Source organism: Rhipicephalus microplus, chromosome 2, assembly GCF_043290135.1.
Source record: "Rhipicephalus microplus isolate Deutch F79 chromosome 2, USDA_Rmic, whole genome shotgun sequence".
Taxonomy (NCBI): Eukaryota; Metazoa; Arthropoda; class Arachnida; order Ixodida; family Ixodidae; genus Rhipicephalus; species Rhipicephalus microplus.
The window spans coordinates 15,950,166-15,963,908 of record NC_134701.1 but is presented as its reverse complement, the minus strand read 5'-3'; the positions used below and the strand labels follow the sequence as shown (position 1 = coordinate 15,963,908).

Genomic DNA, 13,743 nt, shown 5'->3' with positions numbered 1-13,743 from the left:
GAGTGCCGAGAAGGCCGCCCTGCAGCAGACATGGCCGTCAGCAAGGCAGCTTTTGTGCCATTTTCATGTGGCACAAGCGGAGTGGCGCTGGCTGACGACATCTCACAACTCTGTCGACAAAGACCAGAGAAGACGATTCATGTCTGCCTTCCAACTGGCAAGTTTTTTTGCAATCTAGTTGTAACTCTAGCTATAAGATACGAGGTGCATTCGTTGCATCTGCACTTAGTGAACAAATTCACAATGGTCTGCTATTTTAGCATTCGTTTCATGTTTCCAAGATGATGGCGCTGGCATAGCAGCATAGGTGTATAAAAAGCACAGCTGTCATGCAAGGCTAGTTCATGAGTTACCTTCAATTCCCCATAATATAATTTGGAGTGTATGCCGCACAAGATGCCCTAATCTGCAGATGACAACGCAGACAGTATTTGTGTCCATTTTAATCACATTTAAAAAGTACACCAGTAAACGTCTGGTGGGTTCAAATGATTTCAAATGCCATAAAATGAGGCTTGTACAAATATTCAAATGCTTTGAATATTCAAATGAATAATGCAGTAATCAAATTTGATTTGATTCGAAGTTACATTGCTGAAAATTTTGAATTATTGAAACCGAACAAAATAGGTGTATATTAGTCCACATGTAACACTCTGTAAAGGTGGTTTCATGGCAGTGGAGGGATGCTAAACCATGAAAGCTTTTACCCAAGCATATTAGACCACATGTAAAAGTGGTTTCACTGCAGTGAATTGGTGCTAAGCCGTGAAAACACGTAATCAAGAGAAATTCGCACTGCAGCAAAGCCCTACTTAGAGGTTTTAATAAGGAATTACAATGACATCGATTCTGCTTTTTTTTGTTTTCAGTTTAAAAGCTCGTTACACAGATTTATATGCTCTAAGTCTAAGTACAAAAAAATTGAAACGCAGCATATTTTACTGGCTATTACTTGGACTGCACCAAAAGTCGAAAGCTGCTACAATTCGAAGTTGTTGCCACTTCCTTTGATAAAAAAAAAATGGCCTTTTCAATTTTTAAGGATCTGTGCAAGTTTGTTTGGCCATGACAAATATGCCCCTTTTTGTTTATAATATGCAATATATACACTATTACAATTTAATTAGATATTATTCGACCAAAATCACTATTCGCTTCGAATTCACTTCGAACCTAAAATTCCCTATTCGCACAAGCGTACAGAAAATGTCAGCAGCATCAACTTTTATGGACCACCGCTTGGCAATTCGTAGAGCAGACCGCGGCAATCAATTTCCAGATTACAGCGCTGCGCACCGTGCACAGCCTCCATTTCGAAAAACAATTCCTCCGCTCCTTTCCTACACCTGACCAATCCTCCTTTCATGAGCAGTGACACAAATTCGCCGATCGGCGACTTGACGAAGCACGCAGCTCATCGATTGGGTTAAACCAGTCACGACGGCAGGCTACGCCTTTTCCTCCCTTTGAAAGAGAAGGGTGGCGAGACCGCACGAAAATTTGAAACTAGCTGAAACCAATGTTCTAACCCCTGTGAATTCCTTAATAAAGTATTTGCAAAATCCTTGAGGAGGCAGCATGTTCACGGAGCAAAGGTGCACATATTTTTGATTTTTGGTCCTTGGGGGTTGTTTACTGGCCCTTTGAGCTGGGGCAAGCATGTGCAGATCACAAAGTGACTTCAATGCAGACAGTGAAGCATGAATCTGTTTTATGGTGTAGTTTAAAAAAATCGAAAATATCCAAATACGAGCACCTCATTGAAAAATTTCCTGCTATCTGCAGGTCATGTATGCAGACACAGCAGAAAAACTTGAAGCTGCCACTGCCGAAGTGAAGGCCCTGCAACACGATGCCTTCGTGTCTAGAGTTCTGACATTCTTGAGCCGACAAAAAGAGTGGATGCAGCTCTACCGTTTGGACGTGTTGACAAGGGGCCACAACACCAGATTTTGCGGAGGCAACCATACGCGTGCTCAAAGACATTATCCTGAACAGAGTCGAAGCATTTAATGCAGTCGCACTCGTAGACTCGGTGGCTCTGGTGTGGGAGAAATACTTTGAAAGCCGTATCCTCCGCCACGCCTACAGCCGTGTTGCAGCCCATCAACTATTGTACAAGCGGCTGCTGTTGAGAATGCCGAAAGACGCAGCCGAGGCCATCCAAGTCGTAGGCCAGGGACAGTACATTGTGCCTAGTGCGACCCACCCCAGCTCCAGTTATGAAGTCTATGCTGACATAGGAATATGTACGTGTCTTTTTGGTAAACAAGGTGCATTTTGTTAGCACCAGGCTTTGGTGCAGAAAAAGTACGGAGGACTGTTTCCAAATGCTCCGGCACTGAGTACTGACGACCGGTACCAACTGGGACAGCTGACCCGGGGCGAGAAGTGTCCCCCCAGGATATTTTTCGAACCCTTCCAAGAGGAGGAGCCCAGCAGTAGTTCTAGAACCACGGCAGGTACCAGTGCCCAGCAGGAGGAGCCAGACGAACTCCAAACAATGCAAGGCACCAGCACGCAAGAGGCCACACAACTCGCACCCGTACCGTCAGTGCCTGATGCAGCTTAACTTGCCCAGGTAGGACAAGCCCCTTGAAAGGGCCCTGAAGTACTTTTCAATTAAACATAGGGAATGCTACTGAACAGTAGTCAAGGCTTCTTTTATTCCTGTAAGCATATTATTGTGCTCCACCGCACTCACGAATTTACAATTTCATATTGGTGGATGTCATCATTCTGAGGGCGATTTCAAGATTTCAACACTATTGGTGTCGTATTGTTCCATGTTTGGGACTACAGGTCACCAATTGTTGGTATTAGCAGCACTTCCACTAACAGAATAGTCAAAACAGGTGACAGGAAAACCTTAACTTAAACTGACTCCTCAGCTTGAACTTTATTCTCGAGCAGTTGTCTGCAGTTAGAAAGGAGCAAAATAAATGTGCAGTTCTTGTTGGTGTGCTGTACACTTGAAGTATATTTCTTTCATCACTTTTTGCGCAGGCCCAAGAACATGCATATGAGTTCCTGGAGGTCCAGTTGCGGCGTGTGCATTCTGTGAATGCACACAATCCAGCTTACCTTGATATCGTGAAGGGCCTTGCAGAGGAGCTTGCTCTTGTTCAAAACAGCAGCGATGGGACAGGACTGATGCTGGCATTCAAGGCTACCGCTGCAGCAAGACGTCGCCGGGCCCGTCACATAAGGGTGCAACCGACCAGCACTGCTAGGCGTAGGCCAGGGCTTACAAGGGGGTACAAGAGGGTCCCTACAGGGCGCCCAGCAGTTGAGCCAGCTGCCAAGAGAGCAAAGAAGAGGCCCCATTCTTTGAGCCACAGCATAGAGAAAAATGTGCCTGGCGCAACGCTGCACTGAATGGCAGCTGCCTCCCATCAACTGGGCTCACGACAGTTCTAGGCACAGAGCAAACTTGGTTTCAAACATCATTTCTAGGGTTTTATGTGGCGAAACGATATGATTGTGAAGCACACCGCAGTGGGTGACTGATGATATGTGGGGTTTAACGTCCCAAAACCACCATATGATTATGAGAGACGCCGTAGTGGAGGGCTCCGGAAATTTCGACCACCTGGGGTTCTTTAACGGGCTCCCAAATCTGGGCACACTGGCCTACACCATTTCAACCTCCATCGGAAATGTAGACACCACAGCCGGGATTCAATGCCATGGCTTGCGGGTCAGCAGCCAAGTATTTTAGCCAGTAGACCACCGCGACGGGGCCCACAGTGGGTGACTTCGGATCAAATTAGGCCATGTGGGATTCTTTAAAGTGAACCTAAATCTATGCGAAGGAGCAGTTCATCGCCACTGCTGCACTTGATGCTTCATCTTTGATTGAACCAAAGCGAGAACGACTCCTCGCACTAGCTGTAATATCATAACCTTACAATTAGTCACCTTAGCCACAGGCAGAAGCATTTGGCTCTGCACTACTACCTCAGTATCATGCATACAGCCTTGTCAAAGCTGATGTTAAATAATGGTGCCCACTAATCCCACTAGTCTCTTGGATCCACCAGGTGTGGCCCTCACAAGTCACAATCAGATACTCATCAATGTTGTGCAGTAGCATTGTGCCATTCCACCATGAGCGACTTTTGTTTCGCCTTACTGTCAGGAGTAACGAGCTCTTCAATTGCGTTTTTTGAGTGGCGGGGAGGTTAATGTCCTAAAACCACGACACTGACAGTATTGTTATGTGCCGCTTACCTAGAAACCGAAGAAGTTAGAAGACTAGGTGGTGCCTGTCCTGGCCATCGTGGTTGTTTTTAACCGCAGTATTATTACTATGAATATTGTAAATACACTCGTTTTCTGTCATCTCCCCGTAATATCTTTGGTGGAGGTGCTGGGCACATCAGGAGCACACAACGGAACTTCGCAGCGGGCGTATTCTTGGACAGTCCATCATGCCGGCAGACAATTCTGCTGATTCAGCCCCCGCTATGCCAAATGCACCCAGTCACATTGTCAAGACCCACCTCCGAGGCCCAGGCCCCTTTTGCGGGACTGCTGATAACAGTCAGGTGGAGAAGTGGCTGGCCAACTAAGAGTGCAGCAGCGAGACCAATCGCTGGGATTCGACTTTGGTGCTTGCAAACGTCAGGTACTACCTCAGGGGTAGGGCCAGCGTGTGGTTCGACACACACGAGGAGAATTTAAACGTACGTAACAAAAAAAAAAGACGTATGTAAACAAAAAACATGAAACACCTTTTTGGAAAGCCCATTGCACGCCAACATAAAGAACTCTCGTGCCATGCCCAAACCTCAAAGGAGCTGCACATGGTTTACATACAAGATGTCTTAGTCTTGTGCAACATATACGTCGTAACACGAGGCAGCTGGCTGTTTGCCTTTATTTTATTTGGCTGAAATCCAGTGTTGCCTATGGACACCAATGATGCCTCCTTCAACATGTCCACTCACTGAATACGCTCAATACGCTATAGCCCATGCCGACCATACACGTCAACTTGTGTGCATTCGGCTAACCAACTCGCAAGCGGGCCAACGATTTCGTTACGAGAGCAGTCATATAAACACTCACTTTCCTCCAGGATTCCTGTGCTGTGGTCTCCAGCACGCTGTATTGGGCTTTTTACAAAGCTACTGTTCTCGCCCTCCGGACCGTCCCCTATGCACCGCTAAGTGACCGTCGTGACATAAGAAATTGAATTGTCTTTGTCCTCATCGACTCAACCCCATACCAACATCGTTTACGTTGTACGTCTGAAGCCATGTCATGCACCGGGCTGCCGCAACGCACATGTATAATAACCACCTCTATACCGTCTTTCTCTGACTGCACCGAGTCGGTGCCTTCACCGCCGGAGGGTAACAATATGTGCCGCTCACATAGAGAGGACGAAAAAGTGAAGGACTAGGTGGTGCCTGCTCTCGCTATCTTAGTTGTTTTTACCCGCATTACTGTAACTGTAAATATTGTAAATATACCTGTTTTCAGTCATCTACCAGTAACAATATCATTTATGAAACACCCGTTGGGGCACAGACATATTTTTGGAGAAGGTTTTTGGGCTATGATTCTATTTCGGGCCTTACAAGGTTTTACAGCGAAATACTGAAGTACCCTATGAGGTTCTCCCAGAAGGCACCTCAAGAAACTGCTATTAGCTTCCAGAAAGTGTAGTCGCGCGCGTTTCTAGACTTTAACCGTATTTTTCTTGCTCCGACTCGTCTAATTTGCAACATTACAGTGTATTGACAACTTAGCATGGTTTCTTTTAATTCATCTTTTCCATTTTGTTGTTTGCTGTTTATTCTTATTTGATACCTTGCTTGATAGCGGCCAATTAAGCTATTTTGCATTATGACACGCCGTCCCATTGTATAGCGCACTCATCCTTTTTCTTTCATTCCAATATCCTGCATCGAGACTGCCACCGCGGCCTGGATTTCAATGACGCAACCTGCAGGTCTCCACTAGATGTGATGGGTTGGTCCTCAGTGCTGTCGGCCCACATCACTCAATATATAAAACGGTACCAGAACACCACTTGTCTCCACCAAGTTCCCTGCAATGCACACTTATGCGTTAACCCGGCAAACTACCTGTGCTGTCAGCAATAGTATGCCCTTCTGTGAACACCACATCATCCAGTGCATCATTATATGATGGCCAACTACCGAGCCCACATTTTTAGTACCGATGTGCCACTTGCATTTTCAATTTTAGCTCAAAACAACAGAGCCCTACTCTAGTCTCAAGATGGCTGAGCCTAAGAGCAGTATAGTGCTTTCTGGTCAACAGAAAGTCAAATTGATATTGCCTGTGTATGCACCATGCTTCATCTGTGTACTTTACACACATTGGCATGACAGCATCGTGTCGATAGTGTCCATTTAATATATGTGCCTGCTATGCCGCTTCCACTGAAATTCTAACAAAAACTTTGTGCTTTTTGAATCAATACTTCTTTGCAGACTAGTTGGTTTCATACTTGAAAACTCTGCTTGCAGTGCAAGCTGAGAAGGGGGACAGGAAAGAGTACGCTCTTTCCCGTCTCCCTTCTCATTTTCCCTTCAGCTTGCACTGCAAGCAGAGTTCATTTTGCTTTTCAAAGTTATAACCATGACTGTTCGTACATGAACTCACCAATGTGTACATTCACGTATGTCTATCCTTGATGCATAAAGTGTTATCTTTGTTGTGTCATTCTCCTGTAAATACCTTCAGTGTTCTCTCATGGGACAGTTTTCATGTTAATAAATTATTATCTCATGTATTGTATACTTTTGCATGGGTATAGTGGTTACAACAGTTGGCAGCTGTGATTTTAGTAAGCTTTGCCCTAATACATTCTTTTATTGAAGAAGCCTCTCAAAGGAGACATCATGCAGAGTAGAGCCGCATGGAGTGCACTCTACAGTTTCATGGATAAGGGTGGCAGTTTATTTTCAGATCACATAATAACACAGTGGGGCGAAAAAAAAAAAAAAAGCGACAACCACAGACGGGCGAGGATAACTGCGAGTCTAACTTGCCTTCACCTGAACACGGGGCCGTATTGCAGTGAAGCCATGAAAAAAAAAAAAAAACATCCGCGAAGAGCTCTCCAATAAGTTTAATTCTCTTGTCTCAAATTAGTTCGACTAAAGACAATGTCTTGAGGCTGCATGCTTTACTTTTAGCTTCGACATTGTGGTAGTGACGCACGACAAGGTTTTGCGCGCAGGCTTTCAAGGATTTTACGATCGCACGCATGTATCACCACTACATTTCTGTCCTTGCTGCCCGAACTCAGTTCGTAGCCTTATTTAAAACGACAGTATCAGAAACGCGCTTTCAATAACAGCATGCTGATAATCAACAAAAACTCACCAAGTGGAGTTCAGTAATCTCCGGTGCGGCGTTTTTCGCAGCAGGCCTAGGTGTATCAGGCGTAGTCAGTCGACTCGGCTTCAATGCATCCTGAACGGCGCGGCTTTGCGACTCGGCAGTGAAAGGTGGGGCACACGCTTTCTTCATGAGTATCCAACTCGGCGTAGGGCGTTCATCAAGGAGGTTATACTAAACTTTCTGGAGTGGCGGAGGGGCTCCGCGGCTGACGCCACGCGCCGCCATATTGCTCAGGGCAGAAAGCGGTCGAACGCATTGTAACGCGTGCATGTGCGTGCGGCCTCTCCGTTGTTTTTCTTGAGTGCGGTGCCTCTAATCGAATGAGGCCGCTGTGGCAGACGACTGTGACCTCTTCTGAAGACGATGGTGGGCTCTTGCGCAGCATTATGCTGCGCAAATCGCGTGAAGCAAACACCGGGGATAACTTTTCACGTGTAAGTAGCGTGCTTTGCTCGCTCGCTTTCCCTCGCATATTTTTGCGATTACGAATGCATTCGCGCGTACAAGCATTTCCCATTTACGTCCCGGTGCCATGGAGACACTGTGAAACATTTTTGTGCTTTGCAGGTTTCCCAAAGACTGCGAATTGCGCAGTGCATGGGAGCGCGCTGTGAGGCGAGAAGGTTGGACTCCGAAGAAGAATGACGTCTTGTGTTCAACGCACTTTGAAGCAGACTGCTTCGATAGAACAGGGCAAACAACGAGACTACGAGCTGGTAGCATCCCTACCAAGTTTGCAGCGTTTCCAGCGCACCTACAAAAGCCAGTGAGTACGCTTCGTGAGCTCTTCGTTTACCAAATGTAGTTATTGTAGCGTTAGCTCCGCATCTCTGGGATTTTCAGTTTCTAATATTTAGTTGCGCATTCGCTCTAAATGCCTAAATTTCTGACGCTGTCGCGTTATTCCTCTTTTTGCGTAGGAGAAGAGAAAACGAGCTCCTCCAAAAAGTCGGGAGATGCCTTCGCCTCAGGAGCCTGTTTTGGGTGAAGCTGCCGAAGTCTCCCCCCTGCAAACTCCCCCGCCCCCCCCCCCCCCCCCGAAGGAGTGGTACAAGCAGAAAGTGCATGAATCGGCGAAAGAGGTACAGCAGCTGAAAAAGAAGGTCAAGACGTTGCACCAGAAGAAACGGAGACTTTCAAAACGCATTGATGCTTCTCAGGATTTGATTGAGCAGCTAAAGGAGCAGAACCTTTTGTCGGAAAAAGGGTTGGAGGTTTTCCAAGCGTCATTTTCTCCGGATATCCAGCAGCTTCTCAAGAGAACTCATGAAAAGACGAACAAATACCCCCCAGAATTAAGAGCATTTGCACTGACGCTTCACTATTATTCGCCAAGGGCTTATGATTATGTGCGAGCTAAGTTTAACAATGCTTTGCCAAACCAGCGAACTCTTCGCGAATGGTACAAGGCAGTGAATGGTGATCCTGGCTTCACCTCAGAATCATTCGAGTTTATCAAGAACATAGTGCAAGGAACAGATGAGCCACTGGTCGCTGCCATAATGGTTGACGACATGTCTATTAAAAAACATGTCCAACTTGTGGGCAACAAAGTTTTCGGATATGTCGACTTGGGCATGGAAATGCCAGATGACAGCCTCCCAGAAGCAACGAATGCCTGTGTTTTCATGCTGGTGGCACTCAATATGAGGCTGAAGGTGCCCCTTGGGTATTTTTTCATTGATTCTCTCTCTGGTTCTGAAAGAGCGCAGCTAACGAAAGAGTGTATCTCGCGCGTGACTTCAGCAGGTGTCATAGCAGCATCACTGACTTTTGATGGAGCGGCCTCGAACTTTTCAATGGCCAGTTTTCTTGGTGCTGATCTCCGCTGTCGTTCTCCGGGATTTAACACCTCATTCCAGTGCTTAGAAGATTGCCCAAACAAAGTATTTGTGATTCTAGATGCCTGCCACATGATCAAGCTTGTGCGTAACTGCTTGGGATCAGTAAACCACCTCACTGATATTCAAGGGCGCAAAGTGAAGTGGTCATACATTGAAGCTCTTGAGGCCTTGCAACAAAAAGAGGGCTTGCACCTTGGAAACAAGCTGACGAAAGTTCATCTGGAGTGGGCAAAGCAAAAAATGAAGGTTCGACTGGCTGTGCAGACCCTTAGCTCATCTGTTGCTGATGCACTGGACTTCTGCGAGTATAAACTGAAGCTTCCCCAGTTTCAAGGTGCCCACGCAACAGCGGAGTTCATTCGAATCTTTGATCGCCTCTTCGATATTCTGAACTCGAGGAACCCTCTGGCGCGATCATTCAAAGCCCCACTGCGGCAGCAGAATGCAGCTTCTTGGAAATCGTTCTTCCACGAAGCCGAGGAGTATATTAGGGGGCTGAAGGATGCAAGTGGGCGACCAGTGATAGATGGACTGAAAAAAACTGGGTTTGTTGGCCTCATCATTTGCATTCGAAGTGTCACTGCCCTTTTCGATGCCCTTGTGGCCACGAAAATTTTGAAGTATCTGTTGACGCACAAGATGTCGCAAGACCATTTGGAAACGTTTTTTGGTTGTGTGAGGGGAAAGGGGGGATACAACAACAACCCCACAGCCTGCCAGTTCAGAGCCGCCTATAAGCGCCTCCTCTTCCACACAGAGGTAACATCGTCTGACGCTGGGAACTGCTGCCGAGATGTGGTGTCTATCCTGAACATGTCCAGTGCTGTCAGCCTTGCCGAGTCACCAACAGCAGTTACGTCACACAGGAGGTCGTCGCTTCTGGAGCCTGTGGATGATGAACATGACTACACTCATCGTGTGGATCTCCCCCAGAGCCTTTCAGCGGTGACGAGTGCTGTTGTGCCGTATATAGCGGGATTTGTGGCTCGCAAGGTGCGGTCTGTCACGAATTGTGAGGAGTGCTGTGCTGCGCTGGAATCAAGCGAAGAACCAGACCTTGTCAGAGCAAAAAACAGAGGTGGACTTGTCGCACCATCCAAGGACGTCTTAGAGATCTGCAGTATTGCAGAAAAGGGACTGCGAGTACTACAGCATGAATGCAAGAATTTGAAATCCCTTAATTCTAGCTCAGATAGCCTTTTGGTACATGTGATGACTGCAGTGTTTGAAAAAGCATTGTTCGCGCAGCTGGAGCCTCACCTGCTGGACTGTGACCCCCTTGATAACCATATATATAGCTTATCAAAGAAAATTGCCAGCGTGTACATCAGAACAAGACTTCATCACATTTCTAGGAGAATGAACCAGGAGAACTGTAACAAAAACGTGCGCACACTCCTAACAAGAGAGATTATTTTCAAAAATCTCTAAGTGCGAGAACTTGATTGATGTGTTTTTCTATTTAATTTAGCTCACTGTTAGTGTTTGATGCATTTGTTCTTTTAGTCAGAATTTTAATTTTTTGCTGGAAGATTTAACGTTTGGTTTAGTCAAATGCATCTGGTGCTGAATGTGACTAACTGTAGGGTTTAACGGGCCGACGCATTTCAGGCAATGAGCCTTGCCGTAGTGGAGGGCTCCGGATTAATTTTCACCATCTGGGGATCATTAACCTGCGCCGAAATCTCGTTTTCGCTTTTCGCCTCCATTATAAAAGTGGCCGCCGCGGCCGGTAACCGTGGTGCTGAATGTGGACAAGTGAATAAATATGGTTGTACCGTGAACCTTCAGTTTCCTTTATTGCGTTATTGGTTTCATATTTTTGTTTTCGTCTCCAGCTAGCATTCTACAACTTCTCCTGCTCTTAAATTTTATTTTCGTTGCATCTTCTCGAGCGGTACTTCTGCCGTGAGACAACAGTGTAAACATATAATACAAACTGATATCCTATCGCATCATCTTTAACTCTCAGTGTAAGTGTCAAGAAAAAAATAAATAGGATGTATATTAGTCGTTTCAAAGTTCCCTCGCGTCCTAAGAAAAATAAAGCGGCCCTTTCATTGCTATTACAGAAGGCACGGCTGCAAGCGTACGGGGCACAACGGCGGCACAAGGCAGTCGCCGCCTCCTTCTGCCCTGAGCAATATGGCCGCCGACGGGTTTCCGCGGCTTCACTCCGATACATGGGCGGGTATGCGGGACCGCCACTCCAGAAGTTCTAAGTATAACCTCCTTGGCGTTCATTCAGTGGGAGGTGGGCGCACACGCTTCTTTCGCGAGTATCCTACTCGGCGCAGGGCTTCCTTCCGAGCACTTGGCAACAGGCGTACTGGCGACTCGGCTTTATTGCGTCCTGATTAACGCGGCTTTGCGACAGTGAGAGGTGGGGGCACACGCTTTATTCACGGGAAGTGTTTCGGTTCCCCCGGTGGCACGAACCATTTCGAGGCAAAACGGTTCGGTTCACCCAATAGCCGCTTAAAACCGACTTGACTTGGCTTAAAGTGTATGAATAGATGGCGTTAGAATCGGTGTGTTAAAAAACACTTTTCAGGCGATTCGGGCGTTCTTTATTCTGTGGTTCAGGTAGAGTTCCTCACTAGCTTGTGACACACAGTCTGTGGCGGGTTCATCGTATTCTAGTCGTGATGTTTTCTTCTCCGATGTTGGTGTTGGATTGGACTGTAATCTGTTTGAAATGGCGAGAACCGCCTCTGCCCGTGGGGTCGTGGTCGCTTTCTGTTGTTAGAAAGTGATTCATACGCAAGTCGCTGCCGCTTTTCTTAATTCCTGTGATGTCGCCGTGCTTATCGAGTAGTTAACGTCATTCGCCCGAAGCACAGAATTAACACCTACCAGCCCGAAGTGTTTGCCACCAAATCTACAAGCAATGACAACGAGCATAAAATAAAGGCCTTTGGAACGCGATTTGTGAATATTGGTCTGATGCATGTACTACGCGGATGTATGGTAGGTGCATGCGTGTTGCTTGAGGACCGATCAAACAGCTGGTGTCACATGGGAGGAAGTATATACTGTGCCAACGCTTTCATTGAAGCTTGTTCTTGCGTAAGTGCGCGAGATAGATACGGCATGCACAAGTTGGAATTAGAGAACGTTCTTGTCCGAGTGGCTTTATTAAGCAGTCGCAAATGATGGCAATTTGTTTGCTTAGCAGTGTGTGTTTAGAATGGGGTAACCAACAGTGAAGGTAGTTGTGTGTGGGTGAGGAAATTAGTTTCCTTTGTTGCGGTGCCTTCCAAACAAATCCGTTATTTCTTCTCTTCATTGCGTCGGTCTCTTGATGTGGCACTAAATTTTGCTATGTGCTCTTCGTGACACTTCCTCTCGCTCTAGAATGCTCTAGTAAAAGTTGACGCTAAAGTTCAGCTGAAGTGTTTAAAGTTCCTTGCAGCTAACCACAGCAACATTTCTTTGTCTATGTTATCAGACGGACGCTCGTTACTTGGCATGCCTTTTATAACGCAAAACGTTTCTTTTTTTTTTTTCATTTACTGAACAGTCCGGAAAAAATCGGGGACATTTGTCCCGACTGGGACAGCGCGGGCAAAGTCTTGGACAGTCCAGCGAAATTCGGGACGGCTGGTAACACTAGTTTAGGCAAGTGTATAACAATGAAAAAAAATGTAATAAAATAGAAGTTTCATTGTTGGGAGCATTGTCGAGCTTCAATTGCTAACCCGTAAAGGTCTTTTTAAATGTTAACATTGCCGCAATACATCAGTGTCATGGGGTGAAGTGCTTGCAGTGTATTGCAGTAAAGCATACATTATGCGCGCGCGTGTGTGTGTGAAATGGAAGCGTAGCACTGCTATTAGGCCTAATGCGATGTGCCGTGCTTTGTCTCATTACTGGTCATGCGACAGACGGCATCAGCACCAACTTCAACCTTTGTAAAGAGTCCATATGTTCCCCCCATAATTATTTTTTTTAATTGTGGCAAGTGATTCACACTGCGGTAAACTTCTAGTATATCGCATGAATAATTAAAAATTGTTGCATGACCCCTAATAAAGAAGTGAAAGATACCTGTGACAGACTCCTTGGTACTCCAGATTTTGTGCCATCAGATATGTGCTCTAAAATGAAAATGATCATTATTAGTGAAATATATACTCAGGCTAGGTATTGAAGATGGTTGTGCATGTTTTGCAAATTTCCTTTAAAAAGCTCATGCTTCACTTTATCGGGCTTTCTTTAGTTATTAAGAAAAATAGCTCCCCAAGAATGGTCCAAAATTAAACACACAGTTTGTCATGGGGCTAGTCGAGCTTAGCAAGAAAATGATTTATGAAAACCATTCTGTCGCATAACTAAGAGCAAGCTGGTTTCAGGAAACATGTTGATCTGAGATGATGGCACGTGTTCACGCATCTTACAAAGGCTGCTTGTTGTTATAATGTGGCTGTAATTGGACAAATGTCTGTCATCAGGTGTGGAGATACATCGCATCTCTGATGATCAAATTTTTAAAGAATAGGTTTTCAGG

At 46.0% G+C, this 13,743-nt stretch overlaps 1 protein-coding gene across 3 annotated transcripts; it reads left to right on the top strand.

The window, feature by feature from the left end:
• The first annotated feature begins 3,298 nt into the window (after positions 1 to 3,298).
• LOC119169201 (THAP domain-containing protein 2-like) lies at positions 3,299 to 11,628 on the top strand. Of its 3 annotated transcripts, none has more exons than XM_075886245.1 (3): positions 3,299 to 6,031; positions 7,957 to 8,155; positions 11,306 to 11,628. In XM_075886245.1, the coding sequence occupies exons 1-3, from the start codon at positions 5,982 to 5,984 to the stop codon at positions 11,453 to 11,455; spliced, it is 399 nt and encodes a 132-aa protein (XP_075742360.1). In that variant the 5' UTR covers positions 3,299 to 5,981; the 3' UTR covers positions 11,456 to 11,628. The 3 variants fall into 3 exon arrangements, 2 of the variants coding, with proteins under 2 accessions (XP_075742360.1, XP_075742359.1); XM_075886244.1 differs by lacking the exon at positions 3,299 to 6,031 and adding an exon at positions 7,700 to 7,823; XR_005109554.2 differs by lacking the exons at positions 3,299 to 6,031; positions 11,306 to 11,628 and adding an exon at positions 8,310 to 8,414 and having other exon boundaries at positions 8,019 to 8,155.
• Positions 11,629 to 13,743: the final 2,115 nt, after the last annotated feature.

What these genes read in the sequence shown, in the direction of transcription:
- LOC119169201 (XM_075886244.1), top strand. Translation starts at nt 7,753, where the DNA reads ATGGTGGGCTCTTGCGCAGCATTATGCTGCGCAAATCGCGTGAAGCAA. An exon ending in CCGGGGATAACTTTTCACGT is followed by an intron (nt 7,824 to 7,956) that starts GTAAGTAGCGTG and finishes TGTGCTTTGCAG; the next exon opens with GTTTCCCAAAGACTGCGAAT. An exon ending in CAGCGCACCTACAAAAGCCA is followed by an intron (nt 8,156 to 11,305) that starts GTGAGTACGCTT and finishes TTGCTATTACAG; the next exon opens with AAGGCACGGCTGCAAGCGTA.